The sequence below is a fragment of the Betta splendens genome, chromosome 3, assembly GCF_900634795.4.
Source record: "Betta splendens chromosome 3, fBetSpl5.4, whole genome shotgun sequence".
Classification (NCBI taxonomy): Eukaryota; Metazoa; Chordata; class Actinopteri; order Anabantiformes; family Osphronemidae; genus Betta; species Betta splendens.
In genome coordinates, this window is record NC_040883.2 from 1,077,501 (window position 1) to 1,102,497 (window position 24,997).

General features: G+C 49.3%; 1 protein-coding gene across 1 annotated transcript in view; it reads right to left on the minus strand.

The window, feature by feature from the left end:
• LOC114852225 (low-density lipoprotein receptor-related protein 4-like) overlaps positions 1–24,035 on the minus strand; it is a 51,510-nt gene extending 27,475 nt beyond the window's left edge. The window contains exon 1 of the mRNA XM_029144491.3: positions 23,685–24,035. Within this exon, the coding sequence (XP_029000324.1) occupies positions 23,685–23,745 (61 nt within the window). The 5' untranslated portion in view covers positions 23,746–24,035. The remainder of the gene's footprint in view (positions 1–23,684) is intronic.
• Between the last annotated feature and the right edge of the window lie 962 nt (positions 24,036–24,997).

Sequence of the window (24,997 nt, forward strand, 5' to 3'; positions counted from 1 at the left end):
CTGTTCAGCCTGGACGCTCCCACGGCAGCTGCACCGAGCAGCACCGCGCGGGACCACGGACCGGCGGCGCCGGGTCCACTGGGAACCAGCACAACCAGTGCTGCTCTGGCACACGTCCTGGACAGGCCGTCATCACAAGCTCATCCCGGCCGCACACGGAGGAGCTGCTCTTCACACCTGCTCATCTCAGACGCGGATTCAGGCGCTTATCTCCACCTAGCGATCCATCACGCGTTATAAGTCCGCCCAACCGCCGACATCGGTGCTCGGTCATCACGGCACGGCAGCCAGTCATGCACCCAGTGTGACCCGGAGCGAGCTGAGCCCAGCTCCTTTATCCTCCTGCACTGAGCAACATTTTTACAAAGCAACATAATTACACGCTTGCTGATATATCACCATCCTGCTGCTGCGGCCCAGAATAAGATGTTGGAGATCAAACAGGGTTGTTCTGCTACAGAGCTCCATACACGGTCTCTCCCTCTGAAGTCGCTTCAAAGATGACGGACTTGGCCTGGGATGAGTGAACGGCGCTGGGTGGAGGCACATGGGGCACAAAGGCATTATCATGGAGAGATACTGCCTTTAATGACGGGTCTGTAAATGCAACATGATTCCTACACAACACACAAAAGACATCTTCTCCTCTGGGGAAAGTGAAACCACATCACTGAGATCAAACCAAGACAAACCCTTCGTCATGACTTCATTAAATCAATTCACAGCATAGAAATAAATTCACCCACTAGTATTATTTGTATTATTTGTTTAAGTCCTTACTTCTTGGCTTGTTTTGTTACATGAATAACTGCGTTGCTTCCTTTGAATGTGAAGTCATGAGACCGCAAATCAAAACCTCTCAGTGTGAAGTGGTCGAACAACAAATCAAACGTAAGGACGCTGCACAGTTTGTGTGTGGTGTGTGTTCTGGCAGCAGTGTAAACAGAACAGCTCCGAGCACTAGACTTGCTGGTTAATGTGCTGAGTGAGTGTAAGTAACACACACACACACACACACACACACACACACACACACACGCACACACACACACACACACACACACACACACACACACACACACACACACACACACACACACACACACACACACACACACACACACACACACACACACAAGTCTTTTGTACCTTTCACTGTTCATATCTTTGTAAACACCGTGTTAAGAAAACACCTTTGACTCTGGGAACGTGGGTGCGTTGTTCTGACATTTTACTAATGAAAAGCAGTAGTTTGGCTCACATCAAGCTATTAAGCTACCTAAGTATGAAAACTAAGTAAGCAGACATTTCCAAAATGGAAAGCATGTGTGTCACGCTCTGAAGTCGGGGATACAGCCCTAAATGGATTTAGAATCAGAAACCTTGGATCTAACACGTTCTGAACAGAACTCCAAACATTCACCGACGGCCCTGATTGTGTTCACCTTCACTGGGCTTCTGAAACAACCATCTCACGTCTGCGCCGCAGGATGCAAACCTCAGAAATGTACCATAAAGCCAAACCAAGTGAACCGTGTCCACTGCAAACATCCATTGTTCTGCCGAGGCAAATCAAAACCATGTTCCTGTTTGTAAAAACAACAGAGCTCGCTCGACTCAAGCTGAAGTAGCTGAACCAAGAGGAATGTTCACACTGCTGTGTCCAGTTAGAGGACAATCACAGCGAGCGAGACCGAGTGCTACAAGCCAAGCGAGCGTGCCGTCCTCGGCCCACAGCTCCATATGTGTATGTGCTGTATGTAGTATCTGGATCAGGTCCAGTCCAGCGGGGTCGGTCCGCACGGCCTCGCTCCCCCCCGGAGATCAGAACATCAGAACCTCTCCCTGGGATTTATCGATCACCTGCTTTTGAGCCGCATGCTGACAGCCTGAAATCCATCTGACACACAAATCAGACTCAAACTGTGGCGGCTGCAGGTTCAAAGCACGAACACTGGAATGGTTTTACTGGGGACTGCACCGTTCAATCAGTGATCCTGTAGATGGACATGATTAGTTGAGTGTGAGCTTCTAGTACCAATGGTAAACTAGTCATCACAGAGAAAGCTCAACAGTCAGAGGCTCACTGGGTACGATGTGGACGGCCTTCACGTCAACATCCATGGACAGTTAAACGTCACCACACAGAGGGAGGAGGCCGAAGTAGCCCATCAAGCACCAGAAGCACAACTCAGGGTTTGAGTCTGCTGTGAGGTGATGACAGACCCCAGATGAGGATGAGCAGCTCCCATGTCCACGTCTGTGACTCCAAGCTGCTGCCCCATCACAGTAAATGGAGAAGTGTAATAAGAGGAGATTAGTCCATGTGGGCGAAGCCGTAACTCACTTTAAGGGCTTTGAGGGGATGAAGAGCGGCGCTGAGGCCCACATCCATCATTTCTACTTATACACTGACGCAGCATGGAGGGTTTTGCTCCACACTGACCTCCACGCGAGGAGCTTTACTTTAAAAAACCTGGGCTTGTACATTTCAGATCGCTGAGTGAGAGTTTGGAGTTGGAGCATATTGATCTGTTTTCTACATCTGCCCAACTAAGACACACTGGTCTGTGCAGATCACTTTTAGAATAGACGCCGATATTAACTCTGACAACAGTCAGAGGAGCAGATATAAAGACATATTACAGCTATCGGTGCTAAAGGACATCCCTGTCAGTCGACCAGGTAACGGACCGCCTCCTCTTACAGGTCGTCGTTATGAGCAAACACAGCGAACGGTGTGAACTTAAAGACTTTTGCTGCTGTGCTAACTGTGCTAACTGTGCTAACTGCGGGCGTGGGATCCATTAGTTGCTCGTTTGCCAAATAAAAATACATACGCATCTTAAACTTATGAACCTCAGCTGACACCGCTGCAGGACAACCAGAGCCCAGAGCATTCCAGAGGAGGTGGGGAGTCTGAAGGGCGATGGGGGTGGAGTGATGTTAAATTGGTGACTTGGAAGACAGCCCTCTCAGAAGTGAAGCGGACAACCTGTGGTTGGGGCTGAATTCTTTCCCTCTCGGGTTCCCTTTAGACAGAGAGGAGAAAACCGCAAACACAGAACACTCCATTCAGAGTAATTTATCCCTATGGCCAGGCCTTCTTTACCAGCTGCAATAGCCCCCTTCCGGGGCAACTCAGCAGGATGCCTGCGAGTGGCGTGTGAAACTCTCCTGTCTCCTTCAGCTCAAAAGGGAAGGCTGAACAATGGCGCTGGCTCCCAACAATCCCTCTCTCTGCTGCTCTGCCTGGAAAAGCAACTGCGAGCTATTCTCGCAAACCCACACTCTGTGATCCATCAGCCACTTCTTCAACACATCAACTGTTCCTCTCACTCGTTCTCGCTGCTTTTCGCTCGTCTCACCTTCGTTGCCTCCTCCGTTTCCCTTCGCATCAACTCTTCTCGCCACTTGAACGAATGCTCTGCATTAGGAAAGTGGGAGCTGATGCAGCCCACATTATCTGGGTTCTGGATTCTCAGGACCCTGTCTGACCCTCCTGTGTCTCATCATCTAGACGTGGGTGACCGACCCTCCGGGACGATGTCTCACCCTGCGACTCTTTCATCTTTGAAAGAACCCCGTTGTGTTTTTACTTCCCGAAGGGGTCCAACTTAATTCAGAGGCTCTGAAAACACAGTACTGGTCTAATTAATAAGGGACAGAATTACAGCTATCTTTGATTTACTGTCCCCCATGTGAGGTTTCCTCAACACATGGAACACAACAGTGAAAACAATGAAAATGAGTGCGGACAGCACGACAGCTTTGTGCCACGTCCCAGGGCGAAGGATATGAGAGCGGTGACTCCCCCACTGGTTCAGGTTGAGAAACAGGCAACGTGAATGTCTGTCTGATCAATCAATGACAAAAAGCTGTTTCTGCTCCCCTCTGTGGGAGTCAGCTGCTGAGGAAAGGAAACATGGACAGTTTACCCACAGAAGGAGCCTCAGCCACAATGTGCAGCATTTCCCCCCAACATTCAACCATTCACCAATGGCTCCAACAGAGCTATTGAGCATTCACCAGGCACCTCCACATCTCAGACAAGCGCAACAAAAAGCATTTCAAAGCAACACTCCCTGCAGTTCCCACACTATTTCACCTGTCAAACGCATACAAAACAGTAGAGGAGGCCAAATGCTCCTCAGGGGCAGCGCAGCACACCTCTCACCAGCCTCCACCCCACTGAACATGTTGTTATTCCTCCTAATAAAGCCACGGGCGATCAGTCTTTCACATCCACCATCACAAGGAAATCTCCTGAGCATCAAGGCCCAGACGGGACCTTACACCTGGACAGGAGCCACCCAGAGCGGAACAGGGAGCCTGAATCGAGCGTTTCCTGCCGGGGCGAGAAGAGGCGTCATCTGGGAATGATGCTCAGGAAATCAATACAAACCATCGGAGACGAAAGGAAAAGCAACGAAAGGGCAAAGCCACAGATCTGCTGCGCTGCGTTGTCTGAGCAACAGTAAAACTAACTGCTCAGGTGCATCAGGCTTTTATGTTTCACACCTTTATGTTTGTGTAGAGTCATTACTCACAAAAGGCCATGAAGCAAAAAAGCGACTTCATACAAACGACTCTTGTATTTAGACACAGAGCAGATTTATTTTTGTTTTAACGCAGATCCCAAACATAGAGAAGCTGGAAACAATAAGAGATATAATCACACCATTGGTTTTAGTGTTCAGACCCAGAAACGCTACAGTTTAATACGACCTGGTCGAATCCCACTTCCTGCTTATTAAAATACAAAGACGGCTTAAACTGAACCTAGATATGATCAATAATAAGGTTAATGGGGTGTTGTGAAATCATCTACACCCACTGTAAAACATGCAGAAGGTGGTAAACTATAGTTACAGTGGATTTGAAATCTCTCCAGTTCATTTTAGGAGGAAAGCAAAACTCCCACTGAACCTACTTTTCTCAAATTTCCAGTGTGTGTAGGATGGAGAGGTACAGCTTCACTTAGGCTAATTATAGGCCGTCTCTAACTGGTTTTGTTGCTATGGTGCACGTAATCCACTGGGCACCACGGCTGTCCAATTAGAAAACTGATGGAGTGCAAATATTCTGTGTATTGACTAGAATTTGTGCAAACCGCTGTTAAGCCAAACATACTAAAGACACACGGGTGGAGGTTGTAGTTAATGTAGCTCTGGAACAAGGGCATCATTGGAGAGAAGGTAGAGACGACAGTTGGGCTTTCACACATACAGACCTGAACCTCCTGTTTAAAGAGTCCCCACAAATATTTGTTTCGTTGGCCTGTGCTGCTAAATTCAAATGATTTTCAGCTGCAGATCAAAGCAGCATCAGCATCTATCAGGACCACGCAGTCCTTCTCTTCACCTTTAACACTGAATCCTAAAACAAGTCAAACTTCTGATTCTTCGTATCAGGCTATTGTCTCTGTTCAGCATCCGCCTGCAGTGACGCGTCTGGTGTCTTGTTTCAGACCATAAAAAGGAAAATCAGGACGTAACTCAATAAACGGTAATTTGGCTCGAGGCATTTGTGAATATGAAGACATCAATCTTACAGCCCCCCTTCGCCGCCCCACCAGCTTGTGACAGCTGCTTCAGCTGAACAACTCATCAACCAAAACAGCACGCTTCTAATGAAGTAGGAGAACAAGGAGGGGAGATGGTGCAGAGCAACGAGAGTGGGAGCGGACGGATCAAACAGCAGCAGCAGCTCCACATGAAAAATGAAAGGTGAAGATGTTTGTCTATTGAGCTGAACTCAACCAGTCAGTTCCTGCAAAACGAGCAGGTTCCTGGGAACCGAGAGCCACACTGTACCTACACAGCACCTGAGGCCTGTATTACACAGACGACGCCTGTCTCCACGCACTAATCCAACGAATCTGTGAGGTCCACATACGCCTCAGTTAAATCAGGAAAAAAAGAAGCACAAATGTTTTCCCATAAAGTTCAGTTGTGCTCATTAAAGGTCATTCTTCATCATATAATTGTTGGACATAAGTTAACGTGGGCGTGACGTGTCCGTCATGGGCTCATCAAGTCCATTCAGACAAATCTGTCATGCATAACCAAAGGCGCCTGAGACCCCGTCTCTGGACAGGGTCATATTTCACGTTAGGACACAGTGGGTCGTTTCTTCACACATCCCTCAGGTCCAGTCTTCCTCCGTCCCGTGGCCTCAAAGCTTCGGATCCCCGCTTTCTTTCCTCTTTTCCCTCCTTCGCGTCTGCTCCCAATCGGCTCAAACTCCCTGAAGGTGACGTTAATATCGCTCCTGGACCGATATTATATATGCACAGGTCCTGTGCATCGCCTCTGAATGCACATATGAGACCCTCATCAAGGTGTAACATAACGTTGTCTTTACCCTCAAACACTCCGGGGACCGCTGTAACGTTCTCACACTGTCAGGACAAAATTCAGACACACACCGAACGCTGCCTGAGGAGGAGGAGGAGGAGGAGGAGGAGGAGGAGGAGGAGGAGGAGGAGGAGGAGGACGAGGACGAGGACGAGGACGAGTTCCCTTCACGACACCGTGAGTGATTTTTGTTTCTGCCACAACGAAGCAGCGGGTTTGAGGTTCGCCTTAAACTAAATCCACATTTGTGCTTCCAATTAACTCACATGTTGTCAGTTAACCTTCCAAAGACATGACATCATCCTGTTTTTCCCCAGTGAACTCCTGACTGAAATTAATTTTACAAAAAGGAAATAGAAATAGTTCAGTAATCCTAAATGCGACAGCATCTGATCAGAGCAGGACAGGACGAGGGAGCACAAGCGAGATGCAACGTGAAGCACGAACTGTCAGGTCGTGTGCGTGGTGGAAGCTCTTTAAATGCAGAGGATGGTGACTTTTCAAATATATTTTGGTCAAAGCTGCTTTGAGGCAGTAAGGGACTGAATTCAGCAGGATGCCAGCTCCGGCTCCTGTCAGATTTAGTGTTTTTTTTACTTTCCTCAGTGACATGAAAACATCTGTGGTTCTAGGCTTTGCTGGAAAAAGAGCCGCTGAGACTTGAGTGATGTTTAATGAACAACCTGCTTATCTTCATCAGACAAGTTGGAATGAATCAGCTCTCAACAACCCTGCAACAAACAAAGCTCCTTTTGTGTAAAATGGAGACGATTACTGACCTCCAGACAGGCGGGGGGAATAAAACCTGTAATGATTAAAGGATCTCTTAGTAAATCATTGGCTGCTTTGCATGGCAGAACCCACCGAAGTCGCCTGAAAGACTGGAAGTGGAGGAACTGAAGGGAGGTGGGGGCTGGTTTTCCTTTTAGAAGTGCAACAATCAGTGAAATGAGATGTGCTTGAGGCTCATTAAGAGGGAAGAGGGAAGTCAACTTTCCTCTCAAACACAAGATCGACTGCAGGTCCACGCTGGTCCACGTTACCCCCCCACGTCATACGTTTCATACGTTTAAGATAACTGTTGTGTGTTGTCGTTCACATGTGACATGACGAGATGATGAGGAATTTACATGCACGTTTCGTTTGCAGCCTGACATCATGCTCCTGCACCTCTGATCCGATTAGGCCGTTCAAAGGTGCATGCCATCACCACATTTGATTTGGATTAGTAGCAGCTGAGGCTTCAGGTTGGGAAATGCTCTCCAGCTGTAGGATAAAGTGTTACAGGCTAGTTTAGCTCCATCACGGAAGCTGATGTGTGCCAGGTATCAAACCTGAGAAAGAGGATCTGCTGCCTGAACGCGTTGCAACACAGGTTAACGATGGGTCAAAAAAAAAAAATGTTTATGAGGTCGTAAACAGAGCAGACGTTCTACTACACAGCTGAGTTGGACGACGGCACACAACAAAGCAATTTAAATGTGACCTGGGTGCAACATCTTCGACTCAAATGGGGATTTTTATTGCAAATCTTAAAACAGATGCCAACATTAGCCCACACTCCGCTCTGTGCTAATACGTGCTCACACTGGACGCTCAGGTGTTTAAGAGGCATTGCAGCGTAATGTAGTCTAGATCGCAGCAGTGTGGGTTAAATAAATGAAGCTGAGGCTCCTTTGTCCATCTGCACACTTACTTCACCACTGAGCTGGGAGCAATTAGCCACTAGCTGCACTGATGGTGGAAAACACACACACACACACACACACACACACACACACACACACACACACACACACACACACACACACACACACACACACACACACACACACACACACACACACACACACACACACACACACACACACACACACCTCATGTCTATCCCATTACAGGAGCCCCAGGACCAGCTAGCAGGCTGAAAAGCCCAATTTGTTTTATTCCTATGGGGATTATAGGGAGGGGTAAAGGGGTGAAACACATCTAACAGAGCGCAGGGGCCCCTCTCTCAAAGCTCTTTAATTACTGCTCCTCCTCACCCTCCAACAGCCTCCGACACCACCACCACCTCCCGGAACGGAACCACACCGAACTTGAGCTACAGTTGAGCACCAGCCCTCTCAATGTGTGTGTGTGAGATAGGGACCGGGAGAGAGGAATAAAGCAATCACCAGCCAAACTGCCCTCCTCCCCCTCCTCCTCCTGCCGTCGAGGTTTCCAACTTCACAGGAGGCAAACAGAGCAGTGGACTGGGACTAAACAAACCAAATCCCTGTCAACACCACAGCACACACCTGAGAGAGTGATAAGCAGCCAACACCCTGTTCATTAGTCCACTTGGTGTCTTGAAAACCTACCCGGCTAAACTTTTCCTCTCAAATATCTCAGTATGGACGGAGGAGGATGAGGATGCTGCCAGTGGTGGAGATGGTACTGTGGCCCCTGCAGCCAACAGCGTGAAACGTTGGGAAGCACTGAGCACACAGTGAAACATGAAAGAAATACTGTCTGCTTGTTATTGTAGTTTGCTATATTCCCTTCTCTCTTTTGAAGCCCTCAAGCTCCCCTTCATCCCCATAACCCACCTCCTCTCACTCACTGAGGTACTTTGAGGGAAAAACAAGAGACTCTTATCGGCAAAAAGTGGCAACAAACCACAGAAGGAGAGGAGAGAGGGTGCAGGGCTCAGTGTTTGATTAGAGGCTGGTGGGAAAAATACTCAAGATGCAGAAGCAGAGTTGACACTACTTCACAAAAGGTCTCACAGTTACACAGCATCTAACTGCGGCGACGTGAGTCCAGAGGGATCTTTACCACACGTCGTACACGCAACACGACTGTCAGGCAAAAACACTACTGCACATGACGGAGCACAGGTCAGCGGTGAAAGGACAACGAAACAGATGAGTCACCACTGGCCTCAAACCAGGGCTGTGGGTCCATTCAACACGAGGTGGCACCTTTTATTACTATGCTGTAAATGTATTGCTTATTGTTGTCTCATCAGCTTTGGATAGCTAGTTATGTATTACTGTCAAAGGGGCTCTCGCCCCGTCTGTAGCTGATGAAGAATGAGAGCAGGTGAAGCAGTGGCTCCAGACGACTGGACACGCATGGAATCGCTATGACAGAGGGATTTGGACGTTCAGCGAACAGCAGGACATACGATACCTCCTGACATCATGCTGAACAAACGACTTTGTCTGTGAATCTATATGAACACCATGCCTCTTCAACCACTGTTGAATTATCTCAACTCTTATCCAGTCAGAAGAGTTCTGCCTCTGTACATAGCGTAGAATATGTTGTAGATCCCACCTTGTTTCTGTTCCCTTGAAGCATGAAAAACATTCCTTCCACTGTTTGCTGCCCATTGGCTTTACTACTTGTCTGGTCATAGCTCTTTGACATCACTGGCCCTTTAACCCCTGTCTATCTGTTATTCTTTCCTCTCTAAGCCTTGTCCACCTCTACGGTCATCCCTTAGGACACTTTTTCCCCTCAATGCACCAATGCTGTGTCTTCCTGCTGTAGGAGGATTCATCTAGATGCAAGGGCTCATCTCTTTCCTTATTTGCCTATTTGGTTGGAAAAATATCTGACTTAACAGTTGTCTATCTTGTAACCAAAGCCTGCTACAAATCTGGGCTTGTTTGCACTGCCAAGAGAGATTCCTGGATGTGCTCAAGATGCTGGGACACACTGAGACTGATGAAATTGTGTCAGATTGGAAAGACAAGAAATTAGAGTCAGAACCAGAAGAGCATCACTGTTGCAGACTTTGCAATCTGCTGATATCCATAGATGGGCTATGGGGTCATGGGGTGTGTGTATTTGGTAATATTAAATATGCGCTATGAATATATGAATTCCAAGCCGCCCAGGGTCTACTTTGCCTCTTGCTCATTGGCTCCAGTGTTCCAATGGGAAAACAGGTTAAGATGATAAATGCGTAAATCAATCAGTGACTGACATAAACACTTTAATTTGATTATTGGACTAAACAACTATACTAACTAGATGTGAGTATGCTGCTGTTTATCTCCAGGTAAAACATAGAGGAACACACTTGACTTACTTGAGCAACCTGCTGCAATGTTGAGTGCACCCATTTTCTGTGTAGGAGAGCAGGCATCAGGGTGACTGCAGAGCTAGTCAGCGTTCCAGGAGGAGCTCAGTGATCGATAGGCCTGCCAAGTAACATTAGTCCTTCTGGTCCTCTCTGGACACAAGCGCACAGGGACTTAAACTCTGATCTTATTTATGAGCGCACAAAGGGCAGCACAAGAGTTCTTTTGGTGGGGCCTGTTCAAACAGAAGGCCGATGTGGATGGGTCTTTGAGGGGGCCGGGCCGCATTGACTCTGGGGAAGAGAGCGGCTGACAGGTCGGTCTTAAAGCCTTGAAAAAAATGGGTCCAGGATCAGGGGGTACTAAGGGAGGGGAACGTGAGGGAGCCTCAGCCTTCTCGCTCTGCTCCCCAGAGACGAGCACAGAGTCATAGACAAAGAGTCTGTGCTGTGGAGCTGGAGGGAGCCAAAAGTGAGCCCTGGCTACGGTAAAGTAAAGCCAGGGACGCAAGAGGGTGGGGCACAGGATGAAACCAATCCACAGGAAGCCTCCATCTTATCCCAGCTGTCCCACAGTCCAGGACTAGTCTGGATGCTACCTCTCTGTCCCCACGGACAGAGCGACAGTGCTATATCGAGAAGCGATGTGGCCCTTTTCCAGGCTGCCAGGGCAGCCACTGGTCGGGGGGAATGAAGGGCAAGGGATCAAAGCTCTCAGGAGAGGGACACAATGGTTCTGTCCAGCTGGACGTATTCCTCCTGTCACCTCACTGGGGTTGTGCTGAACAGGGAGCTGTTCAAGGGGGGTGGGACCCGATACCATAAACTGCAGAGCAGCAGCAGCAGCAGCAGCAGCAGCAGGGCACTCCGTTCTATAGCATATGTGCCTTTATGTGGGAGGGGGTTGGCTAAAGTCAGATGTGACACCGTGTGAGCCAAAGCACAAATCTGTCACGGCTGTCATTGTTGCTTAGCAATGAGGCGAACAGAGAGAGAGTGAGAAAGAAGTGAGCAGGAGAGCAGCCAACAGTGGATGTAAAGGAGAGGAAAACGTGAGAGCTTACCAAAAACCAAAATGGAGAACAGGGAGCACATTTTCTCATCTCTGCATCAGATGTTACCATTCAGAAGCTACAAGCCTTTAAGCATGTGTTTGTGTGAGCTGACATTGAAAGGGTTGTGAATTTATGGAGCAGCACAAGACATGAATCCAATTTACACTGCCTCAACCCGACCACGACCCTTCACCCCACGTCCACTGGCCTGGAAGCTGCGGCCATTCAGGGCAGCCATTTCTTGACTCCATAAAGGAGTCAGCGGAACTGAAGGAGACTAAGGGTAAAATGGAGGGGCAGAATCATTAACTAGCAGCACAATGACCACAACTGTGTCCGAGTCCAGCCCAGCGTTTTGGAGAGGTCAACCTCTAAAGATCAGAAAGCCCCAACAGCCAGCAGAACACAGAGCCTTCACAGCGAAGAGGAAAAACAGGCTGAACACAGGACAACACAGAGACAACAACATCTATAAACAGCTGGCCATGCTCACAAACAACAGAGACGGCCTGGGGCAGTCATTGGTTTTCAAAACGACTTCAAAATACGAGCCAAGTTGAACAAGGCATCACTGTGGGAAGTGCAAATGATCACTCCTGTGCATCAAATGCACCAATTACAATACATAGGAACCCACGGTCATGCATTAGCCTTCAGAGTAACGTGGATCAGCACCAGGACTCAGGGCACATGAGGTAATGCCACGCTACAGACATAGCCTCAAGTCGGGGCAGAACAGGCTGGAGCAATGGTCTAAAACAAGCACCAGCACAGTCAAGGTTACAGAAAGGACCACACAGGAGATCTCTGGCAGGCCTCCAGTCGTCCTCATCGTGAGTCGACGGCTCCTAAAATCTGAGCTGCGTTGAAGCCAGGGTCCATTGTGGCAGATAACATTCATGCTACTCTATCAATGACGCGCCCCAGTGTCCCTGCAAGGCTGTACACAGAGGAAGGGTGTTTGGCAACAGTTCAGATAAGCCTGTGTGTGTGAGTGTGTGAGTGAGTGAGTGAGTGAGTGTGAGAGATGGATAAGGCACTAATGAATTTAGTAAGGACAGAGAAATAAGTTGGCAGATTTATGGCTCAGCCAGGACGACAACCTTCCACTTTCCTCATCCGTTCTGGGAGCTGACATGAGGAGCTCCTCTCCTCTAGAACCGCGGACATCTGCTCAGCTTGACTTCTAAAAGGTTTAATATAGAGACAGGAAGGAGAGGTTTGGGTGTGGTTGTACCTTTGCAGAATTCCAACACAGTTACAGATTAATTGTGAGCGCTTTATTTTTCTTCTACCTTATAATCTGAGTGGAGGAGTGAAGCAGAGCAACTGTTGCACTGATTGTTCAGCTCAGTTCCTCTTGTGAAGCCCACACAGCAAGATACAGATGCATGTGTACAGCCAAAAATGGGATGAGTATATTTAGCATCTTTTGAAGTTCTCCCCCTCTCTGTCAGCATGCAGCTCTCTCTCTCTCTCGCCATTACTTTGCAGATAAGAAGTGCCTCACTCTCCCAGAGTAATGGGAATCTCGGCATGAACACTGTAAACACTGTAAACACAGTAAACAGGACACACCACCACCATGACTTGCTTGTTCATGACTCAGTATTTGCTCAGAAATCCTGACCCACTGCTTTGAACAAGAGCAGTGTCCTAGTCTTCAGAAAAAGCTAACATAGCACTGAACATGAAGCACATTCAGTGATGTAGTAATATGTGAAGATAAAACCACGGTGAACAGCTTCAACCTCCCCCGTCTGAGCCACGGGGTGTTTGTGTTTACAGAAGGAATTCAGCGTGTCTCCTGAAAAATACATAACTCAAAAGGTCAAACTTCGACACGCACCGACGGAAGCTTCAAAACTCAAACGCGTGAGGAGTCAGTGAGCTGCAAACAAGGTGCATCTTTGAATACAGGATGGAAACCGCAGTTACTCTCATTATGCAATCAACACAAATTGCTGCTAGTATTGTTCTCTAGGAGGCATGACGTGAAGATGATGTGGTTTTAGAAATGTTGAGAAGAACAAGAACGAGATGACGGCGACAGAAAAAAGGACGACTACAACGTTTCGCTTAAAGAAGCAACAGTGAAACCTATTAATGCTTGTAATGTGACAGATAGAAGGACAGTGGATGATTACGATCAGAAACTCGTGTAACGCTGCACAGGAACGACGAGTTGCTTGGTTACGGCCTGGATCTATCGGTTTAGATAAATGGATCTTCATTTCGCTGTGTTTATTTTGTAAACAATAGGAGGGGCCGATGTGCTATTAATGTTGGGTAAAAGTATTTTTCGTAATCAAAAACAAGTCTGTAACCTCCACAGACAACTGTTAATGAGTCACGTCCTCTTTGTCAGTTTTATTTTGGAGCGTCATGTGACCTGGTGATCCTTTCAGGGCGAGAGCAGCACCTTTCATCTCCAGTCATGCAAACTGGAAAACTATGCTGCTTATCTCTGTTCCATTTGACCACACCTTCACACCATTTACTCTCCGAACTACAGGAAAGCAAACAAATATTGAAGATCTTAGTCCATCCTACAGTAGAGGATGGTTTAAGGATAAAGGTTGGTCCTAGGTACAGGACCCACCCATCGACCGTCCCTTCGGGGGGAGTTCAAGGGCAACGGGAGCATCTGTTTGCATTCCAGACAGGCTTCTGTGTCGCATAAGTGGTCCGATAGTCAGTGTTTGTCAGTCTTGGAAGCTCTTGGCTTGTGTGTCATCCTCTGAAGGGCAACAGGTTGTCTAATGTGGGTAAGGGGCGAGGCTGTGCAGTAGTGAATGAGCACACTACGCCACCAGAAATAGCTGACACCCAAAACCCCAGGCAGGCGGAGGTGTAGGGTGACACCCACACGAGGACATGGAGCCTCTCACCGGTTCCTCCACGCTGGACGTAACCAGAACAATGGCGGCAGACAAACTGCAGCTCCTAATCAGTCTGCCAGATAAAGACAAATAATTAAATGATATCCAACACTAATCGAAATAAGTAGCAAGATATTTACAGCTGCACTCAGCCCAGTGGCAGAGGAGAACAGCCTCCGAGGCACAAACGGAAACAGCAGAGTGCCAGCGATAAATTCAATTATAAAATGAGCTGGCACCACTCAGCCTGATGAGAGCTTCTACCTGAAACTGTGAGGGTGGCACAAAAGCAGCGATGCCCGCGTCCACAGAGGCGCTAGGAGTGAGTGTGTGTGTGTGTGTGTGTGTGTGTGTGTGTGCGGAGGGTCCGTTTCCTTTACAACCACTGAGTGGACTGGTCTCTGTTGTTGTGGCTTCCTGCCAGAAACACATATCTGAACACAGCGCGCCGGGCGCCAGCTGAGTCTTTTTATTTCAACTGCACCCTGGCACCTGTCTCACATACACATCCACACCCACGGCAGAGACAAATCTGCACAGCACAGCCAGAGACTCGTTTAAGCTCCTTCACCTGTCGAGGATTTACATTGAAACGTGTGAAATTATTCATGAAAAATGTCCTCATTAACCCGAAGTCACAAGCCACGACCTGCTGGAAAACTCACCTTTCTACTTGGGCATCACAGCTGCTCCCTCTGTCCAAGCATGAAGCAGCTCTGCAGGCTTTGCTCCGTTATAGGCCAGCAGACATGAAGGGAGCCTTACGACCCTTAAAATATGATTTCAGAGGCGTGTACTCTGCGAACAGGAGCCCACACACAGTCCTTATTAAATAAGCATCTTTGTTTTATGAACGCTGCTCTAAAGTGTGTCCCTGGCTCCCTGCTGGCGGCCAAGGTTACAGCGATCAATGGAACATCAGAAGGAAGACGCGTAGTTGGGCCACAGTCACCGCACTAACTGCAGTAAACGGCAGCTGTGTGAATCATGTAGTCCTTGGAGCTGTGGGCTGATCTCTGCAGAAGCAGGTAATGACAACATTAAGCCTCTACAGCCGGAACGTCTGGCGTTGTGTGTCCGTCAGCCTGTATTCGAGCAAACCGGCATGTTGACGCCACTCAGCACAACACCACAAAGTGGAGTGGATGTCAAAAGTTTCCCACGTGATGCTTGAAGTCTTCTCCTTTCACAGAACCATCATTATACACACAGCGCATTGTTTCTCACCACGCAGCCGTCGCTGCTTCAGTGCTCTGTTACTTACCAGGGCTTGGCTTGTGTCCCGTCCTGTCGCCCAACACAGCCTTCCGTTACTCCATGAGGGAAAAAGCATCTCTACGTGATGTCCGGAAATTTAAAGGTGAAAATGGCAAAAGGAAATACCTTTTTTTTTTACAAATTATACATCTACAACCTCAAACCACAAGTTCTTCACAAGCCCATTCCAAAGCAGACGCTGCTGTAGCTCAGGGTTGTGTCCAGGCCTGGCTCCGATTCCCTCCCGCTCTCAGGCCATAACCTGGACAGGACCGGGACGCATTCCTGCCCGTTACATCCACAATTACCTCAGAACCAGGAGGAACACGGTCAGCATCTCCCACCCGTGCTGAGGTATGTGGGAGCCCAGCTGGCCCACCATCCAAAGGGGGCAACCCTGGACACCCAAACAAAAGCTAAAGCCCATGAAGCTGCTCCTACGGCCAAGGACACATAAGGCCAAGAAAGCGGAGAAACCGGTGACCGCGATTTGGAGCGCACTCTCTAAAATAAACGTGGTCTAAATAAAAACGAGGACAATGAGCGACACCGGACTTCGCTGAACATTGGTGGATTTGTCTCTTGATGGCCGATACAATCGCGTAAGTAGGCGCTTCTTAGAATAGAAGCCCCATAGATCAAGCACCTAGCAACAAAAGTAGAAAATCATGCTGACCCAATTAAGCACAACTCTCAGCAGGGTATTGTTGCAGACGCTCATCCAGGCCGATGACTCCCCAGGCTCAGGTGAACAGGCTCATTTCTTGTTATTGTTTTGCCTCAACTCTAACTTTGCCCTGGGATTACCCTACTAATACAAACCTCAGGCAAAGTCGCTGCTTGCTCATTGCTCAAATACTCGCTCTCCTCTGTTCTTTCAAACAAGCCTACTGCTCCCGTTTACAGAATCTGCCATCGTTTCAGCCGACATTCAACTGTTGGACTTTTGATGCCTCCTACTTTCAGAAAAGGTATTTATAAAAAAAGAGCAACAGTTACAATGTTTTGCAAAGCTAAAGTATTACAGCATTTCTGTGGTAGTATAAAAATGGCAGAAATGCCAGAATGCGATTGACACAAATCCATATGATTAGTCCTTCAAATCCTGAAGAAGCAGCTTCATTTTCCGCCTTGCATACGTTTCCATCGCGCGTCGGCTCCGAGGACATGGACACAGCTACACCATCTGTAGGAGCCGTTTGAGACTCATTTAGTCCGGTGACGCTCAGTTTGCCTTTGACTGAGCTGCCTCTTTCATTAGCGCTACACCTTGGCAGTTTTTAGATCTGGCGTGTTTATCACTTGAATGCAAATAAATAACACTGTCTGCTCGTTATAAATGCCGGCCATAAAACAATCGTGGCCCCTTTACGGCACCGACTCAATGGTGGAGCTGTAAACATTAGAGCCGGTGAGCCATGAGCCCTTATCGGGCCCAGCTGAGTTCCGTTCCATTCTAAAGGTGCACTTATGAAACACTGAGTGGGAGCTGTAGTATTATACATAGCTGGCTGTGTAGGCCAACTCTTTAATCAGTCGCTGTAATTGCCGGGATGGACTTTGAACCACAGACATATTTCTCTCTGCTTTTCATCCATGGCTAAACAACTATGGGGAGGGAGGCAGCGAGCGATCAGGCGGCAGTGGTGCGCGGCTCCTGCCCCGGCCCGGCGAGCAGTCAAGCATGGAGGAGCAACGGATGGGTCACAAACAGAAGAAAGAGTTTGGGCTGAGGGTGGGACGAAGCGGGAGAGGCGAGGACTGGTGGGGGTGGAGTGGCCGATAGAGGGGCTAAGGGAGAGCAGAGGCAGTGAACGGAGGGACACGGTGGCATACAAGTCCTCAGTGGCACAGTGAATGCTTTGAGGAGCACAAACAGGCCTCTACTCTGAATACTAAGACCTTTCAGAGAGCAACACTGCTACAGAGACACAAGCCCAAAGCCTCTCCTTTGAGGCCCCTGTGAGATATATATATGGGCCTTTCAAGCGCTTGTGCAAGAGTAGGTCTAATTAGAAGTCGAGGCGATACAAGGGGGGCCGGGAGGTGGGAGGAGAGGAGCTAAGGAGAAGAAGCGAGGCAAGGAGGGGCGCTTGATTTAAGAGGCCATTGTTTTAACAAGTACATTGTGCCTCCCTCTTCTTTCTCCTCATGGCCTCCCCTCCAAATGCCCACACTCCACAGAGTCAAAAGGCGGCGTTTAGCCCCTGCGAACGAAGAGGGGCTGGGCTTGTTTTGACACTTTGTCCTCCTTGGCTTCTGTGAAAAGGCCTTGCTTCTATGGGCCACTTGAGTTCATTAGGGAGTGCAGAGCTTTCAGTCGCGTCCCCATTCCAGCTCCAGGCCTCAATGGGGCCTCCAAAGCCCTTCACTGTTTGTTTAATAAAGACCCTCACCACCTCTACTTCCCTCATCACAGGCGAGGCTCAGCCAGCAGAGCGGGGGTGGGGTGCAGAGACAAAGCATGAACACGAAGAGGGAAAACGTGGGAGACTCTGATCGCCTGAAACCCACAGGTGTAGCGTTCTTCACCTGCATCAACCTCCAGCCGGGAAGTTGCTGCGCGTTCTCAGGTCGAGCATTGTGCCTGTCCAGCGTCAGGTTGCAGCTCCCCCGAATCACATGACGTCAGTAACGAGTGGAAGGCGAAGGCGCTGAGATCACTCAGCCTGAGGACGTCTCAACCGTGAGACACAGAAGGTGTCCTGCGATGGGACAGCGTGGCCCAAGGCACAGCGGTATCGCTTTCACAATCTTCTAGTGTTGAAAGACAACAAGAAACAAATACTTTTAGATCAGATTTCATTCATCACCCATCTAGAATAATAAGGATGTTATTGGAGTTTTACTGCAGCGGCACTAAGGAGCAACCAGTTTCACCACGTGCACCTGCGCCGCAGCGTGGGATAAGTTACACTATCACATGAACCTTGGCCTTTGGTGGTTGGTGAGGCATAAAGAGCGCCCAGTGGACATGGAGGGATCGTCCAGCTGGGCATCAGCTCTATCGTTACATCTTACAAGCAGCTTTCACACCTGGAACGGCACCATCAACATCTAACCAGGTTTGAGAGCAGCACCCGGATCATGTCTGTGTTAGTGGACGGGTCCAGATGCCCCACGGACACAGGTTTGGATCCTCTGCCAGACAGCGTTTGTCAGTTGCTAAACAGGCGGATATGAACAGAAGAGATGCTACATGTTCTCTGAATTTTTTTGAAAATCGTTGAATTCCTTTTTTTATCTCCATTCTACAGTGATTTTCTGATTGTTGTGTGACCAAACACGCACCTGTGTGCTTTGAGGGAGGTCTGACTTCATATCAGTCCTGAATCTTATCTGAGGCTTTGGATGGAAGCCGTGTGTGCGTGCCTTTGTGTGTATGCGTGCATTTGTGTGCATGCGTGTGTGTGTGTGTGCATGTGTGTATGCGTGTGTGTGTATGCGTGTTTGTGTGCGTGCGTTTGTGTATGCGTGTGTGTGTATGCGTGTTTGTGTGCGTGCGTGCGTATGTTTGTGTGCATGCGTGTGTGTTTGTGTGCGTGTTTGTGTGCATGCGTATGTTTGTGAGCGTGCGTGCGGGCGCATTGAAGGAGCCTGTATTCACAGATGTGCTGGAGGTGAGACCGACACCGATACGATCCTGTGGTGAACGGAGCAGGTGTGAGACAAAGGACCGATGTCCTGAGGAGCAGAGCTGCAGCTTTCTGCTGCTGATGACCTTCTAGAGAGGAACCATGTTGAATGGGGGAGTCTGTGCCAGCTTCTTCACGCTACGGGCTCCTCCCAACAAAGAAGCTCTGTGTTGCAACAATTGTTTGGAAACTTTTGATTAACAAAAAGAGCTGGTTATTCATTTTGACGCTATGTTATGTTGCAAGAGCGGTGTGAGATTACAGTGGGTCGTTGATGAGAGTGTGCTGTTGTGTTTAATGGGGGAGAATGTTACCGTAAGCAACGGTTTGAAGCCTGCAGGCAGCGCGTTTTATACTTCAACCATACATCGTCAATGCTAGAATAAAAAGAGGGTAATGAAAGGACTCCAGTGTGTGTTTGTCAGACTTTGACAGCGGGGTTAGAACCGACGTGAACAAAGACAAGCAGCACCTCTCACGTCAGCGGCAGCAGGAAAAGCCTCATCTACACCGAGGCCAGGACCCGTGTCCAGTCAGCCTCAGTGGTTATTCATATCCTGAACCTGCGCCCAGTCTCTGTCCTCTGGATGGGCCTGTGTTGGCCCTGATTTCACAAACAAAAACCAATCGATTCACAATTAACTCATTTTAGTAGCATATCAGGATATTTTTAACGTTTTAAAACTTTCTTCAATAAAGAAATTTCCCCGATTATTTACAAATTGTGACGCTCGTGAGAGAAGATATTGATGGCGATTATATCGGCTGTTTAACACCTTTGACCAGTTATTAATGATGGATGAAAAGCTGTGCTTAACTGTTTCCACCTCCAAACCAGAACTTTCCATGTGTGGTCCCACCGAGCAGTTTAACGCATTAGAAAATATGGCCGCACCAAATCCCTGTTGGCCTCATTCAACACTGAGCTCATACAGACAACTATCGTCCTCTGGTCTGTGAAGAGGATCCCATGATGTCTTGGTTACTGAGACAATACACGAGAATAAGTGGCTTATGTTTGATGCATGGCTGGAACCACATCATGAGACCGTGAGGGTCCTTTCATCACAAAATTCCAACAAAGCCTCGATCGTTTCCAGAATTCCATTAACGTCCCTGCAAACGCTTTCCCTTAAGTCACGGTCAGGCAGGAATGAAGCCAATGAAGAATTAAGTTACTATGGATTTGTACGTGCGTGTCCTCCAAAATGTCTTTGTGGCCCTGCCCCCTCCCTGGCTGTGTTCAGACAGCCAGTCTCCAGGCCTGCTTATCTTCCTGTCCTCTACAGCAGACCCCCGCTGAGACAGAGAACCAGAGTTTATTACAGTCTCCAATAATCTGCAACCCCCGAGGAACAAGAGGCCCAAACTTCGCTCAACAAACCGCTGCCATGGGCAAACGTTTGTTATGTTACCTGAGGTTTTATATTCAGACCGAGTGAAGGTAACGTGCCCGACACAGGTACAAACCAAGATCAGCTCAAGCCCAGTTGTGTTGGAATTCCCTTCAAAACCCCCTGATTTGCACCGGAGCAGGGTTTCTGTTGTTACACTGCCAGTAGCTGTTTGCTTGGTCCTGTGCTGTCAAAGCTCACATCTGTGTCACATATCAGTGTTGTGAGCATAATTGAAACGAGCCCCTAAGCAGCGGCATCGTGTTCCGAAATCAGAAACGACCCCAAAGACGAGAGCAGGGGGGTGGAAAGCCAGGTGATTTATAGGAAGGTGAAGGGATGGGGGGGTGCAATTCCAATCCTTAAGCTGAGACACACAAAGCACAGTGGGGGTATCATGTGGCCCACGGCCTTCCCCCGTAAAAGCAAAAGCCTGCCTGCACCAACCCAACCTGCTGCACCAGGAACACGCAACGCAGGCATCGGACCCATCAATAAAACAATAAAACATCAGCCTCCTGGTGAAAACTGGACAGGAGTCACAGTGGAAGGCCAGAGTGTGCGTTCGCCAAAACAGCTAACCGTTGACGGGGCAGAGACAAAGGAGTGGCGGTTCATAAAGCAGGATCGCCTTCTGAGTGGAGTCTGTCCCAGAAACAACATGGAGAGCAATAAATCTGCCCCCAGGCGCACTTATACGGAAATATTAACATTGCACCACCATTAATACCAACACAATTACTCTGAGGACACTTAATCAAATGTGGTGTAGGGGCTATTGTGCAAGACAAAGACAGAGCCCAACGCCGGCTGGGAAAGCACGCCTGCGGCTGCCATGAAAAAGGCCATTATGGAGAGCGTGCGAGTCCAGGATGAGGCGGCCACGTCCAGGGACCAATCAATCCGAAGGCCAAGCGCCCAACCCCCACTCACCTCCGCGCTGCCGTCAGGTCCAGCGCCGAGTCCGCACGGACACCGGCCTCTTAGCAAGCGTTCGCTGGCACAAACGCTGCCTCTTAAATCCTAATTAAGTCAAACGCAGCCTCGTCACTTCTGGGCCGCTCCATGTCAGTCCAAATTGAATTCCTCAGGTTAAGTGGCTTTTAGAGAAACAACAAACAATGGGAGGATGATCTACGCTGGTGGCTTTTTATCACAATCATAACAACACGTCGCGGCTCGAAGCGCATAAAAGCATCGACTGCACTCGAGGAAGACGGTGCCTGGACGGCTGCCCGGCTGCCGGGAGCCCCCCCCCAGCTTCACCCCCGCTGGAGGACGGACTCACCCATCAATAACGCCTTTCTGAGGGGTCTAATGTGCCACATAAATAAATGGAAAAGCAGAGGTTCAATCAATAGTTGATTACTAAATGAGGGAGTGTGTGTGTGATGTCCCAGAGCACATCATTAAAGTGTACACCACATTCTCCAACACACCATTAGTCCAACTCAGCCTATTACTACAAGGCCACGAGCCTCGGATGAGGAGACATCTTGACCTCACACAGACACACACGTCACGCTAATAAATCACTCCCTGGGTCATTTGTGTCCCCACAGACTGCGACTGGCCTTTATAATGTCATTTACTGTACACAACACAGGATTTATAGCTGTTCACTCACTTTCCATAAAGCCGTGACATAAATCGTCCTGAGTCACATCAGTGATATCAGTTTGCGTCGTCACTTTCGCTTTAAATGGGTTGCCTTTTTATCAGGTTGGGTTTTCCACGGTCCTGGAGTTTCCCGACCACTGAATAGCTGTGGTGTGACATCCCGTCTTTAAGTTCCCGCCATCAGTCCGATGGTCAGCGTCACTTCAGAGACGTTTCCATCGCCGCATAAATAAAGTTCAGAGAGAAGATGCTAAATTTAGATTATTATTCCTGGTTGGAAACCGTCTGCGTCTAAATATCTGGGATGTTAAATGCCAACAGCAGGCGCGGGCGGTCACGCTCCACAGACGACAATATGTTTAGGACTCGATAAAAGGCAGCGCTGATGTAAACGCTCAATGGCAGAACAAGCGTGACCCCAGATAAAAAGCAGAGCCAGGGGAGGAATCCTGATAACTCCATCTGAAGTGAGCCGGGCGCGAGTAGGACTCGTCAGGGGCTTTTGTTTCCACACACATATTGAATCTTATCTAGCTGACATTTGCAAGACGTCTCCTGGTGACATTTAGACGACGCCACAATTGCAGCGACCACCGTTTGAGGCCCAAGCAGCCAATTACCGGTGTCATCTTTTCCCTTTTCTCTCAGGCATCGCTGCTCGTCATGTCACAGTGCGCGGCTCCCGTGTGTGTTAGTAACCCCAGTGTGTGTGTGTGTGTGTGTGTGTGTGTGTGCGCGCTTCAGTAGGGTCGCTGCATTCCAGCGGCTGTTCTAACATGTTGTAAAAACAAGGTGTTAGAGAAAACATAGGAAGGGGGTGGTGAAAATCACTCCGACCTCTTAGAGCTCCTGCAGAGGGACAGGATGTAGGTTATCACAGATAAACAAGCGTTTCACCTGCAATCACAGCCCAGAGCGCTGCTCTCTGTGGGACAGAAGCACCTCCACAAACACTGGTTCCACGTCCACCAGCGGGAACAATTATGTCTAGTTATTTGTCTAATTCAATCGGGAGGTTTACTTCACAGCAGCAGGTGCAGATCTAGCAGAATGTGCTGCAAACTATGAAAACAAACCGCGACCGTCGAATCACAGTTCGACGCACGTGAGGTCCACAAACGCGAGAAAACGTTAAACAAGCAGAACCCTAAAGAAGCAAAGCGCCGAAGCCTCTCACACACGCGCAGACCGGAATGAGGCAGCGCTCATACTTTCCACTACACTTTCTATTTTAACCCCCTAATTTGGGCTCTTTAATAAGGGGAAACTTGGCCGCTGCGCGCGCGCACGCGCCTGGCCGCGCGCGCCAGCCCAGTCCACGGAGCCGATAAACAGGGGACGCCAGTACTGTAGTGGCCGAAGGGAGCAGGCGCTCGTGCGGCTGGCGCCGCCCGGACCGCGGCTTCGTACCTGCACTGTGGCGGAGCAGCAGCGCCAGGAGGACGCCCCACAGCGCCGCGGCTCGCCGCATCCTGTGGCCGCTCTTCGCTCGCTGCTCCGGGCTCGCGCTCCCGTTCCCTCGCCGCTCCGCGCACTTCTGGATCAACGGGCTCGTTCTAGCGGACGCTCCCTCCGGCTCTGCCGCTAACCTCGCACCATGACTGGCTTCGTGGCCTCGCTTCTCTCCGACCGTCGGCAGCTCCTCGTGGACCGCGCTGCTTAAAAAGTTAACTTCGCGGGGGACGACGCCGACGCGCTCTCCAGCATGTTGTGCTCCAGTTACCGACTCCGGAGCCACCAAAAGGCGCTGTGGGACGTACCATGTGCGCTCCGGGGGGGGGGGCTCCGTCCGCGGCGGGGATTCCACGGAGCCTGTGTCAAATACAGCGACCAGGACGTGTTGGTACAATGATGTGTGTCTAATGCACGAAGCAGGAAAACAAAGGCCCTCAAACAACCCTTCCTCCAAGCGCCTCCGCTGCTCCGCGCGCCCGCACCCCCGCCCTGCAGCGAATAGGCCGCTCCAAACGTCTCCGCCGGCGCTGTGTCATTTCTTAAATTACAGCGTGTTTTTAAAAGGGGCCGGTGGTGGTCAGCTCCTCAGATGAGGCCGGAGCAACATCTGGAGCCCGGAGCAACATCTGGAGCAGGCAGCGTGCGTGTGGCGCGGAGGGAAGCGGTGAAACTGCTGCCGCTGAAGTGAACGCACGCGAGCGTTTACAGCTACAACAGACAGATGCATATGTGCAACTGCGTTTCGGCTGAATTTAAATGTAGTTTCATCCAAAGTCAGGAACCACGACAAGTGGAGAGTAAAGTCAAGCTGTTAGTCCCCATGATATAAGATCCAGCTCAACAGTGATTTTGGTCAAAAGTGGATTCATGAAAGTGTTACGTCACCGACTCGAAGCCTCCTGTCAGATCAGTGATGCTACAGTTGATGGGAGGATTCTCACCTGCACCTGAACACTAAAGCAACAAGCGTGCGACCACATGACCACGCTGAGTCCAGCTCCTGGCTGTGTCCACGTCGCCTCCTCCTCCCTGGAACGCAGGTTTAAGGCTCACGTTCTAAGGACGTGAGCTCCCTCCGTCTCTAAACGGGACATTTTCATTCAGCGCACGCCTCCTCCACTCCCGTGGAGCATCCATCAGCGTGTTGCCTTCATTCTACTAAAAGTGCTCGGTACCGCTGTGTGATTGATACACAGCATGTTAATGAACAATGCTTTAGATTTGGATCAGTGCTATTGAAAGTCGATGGCTAATTACTGGTATTACTT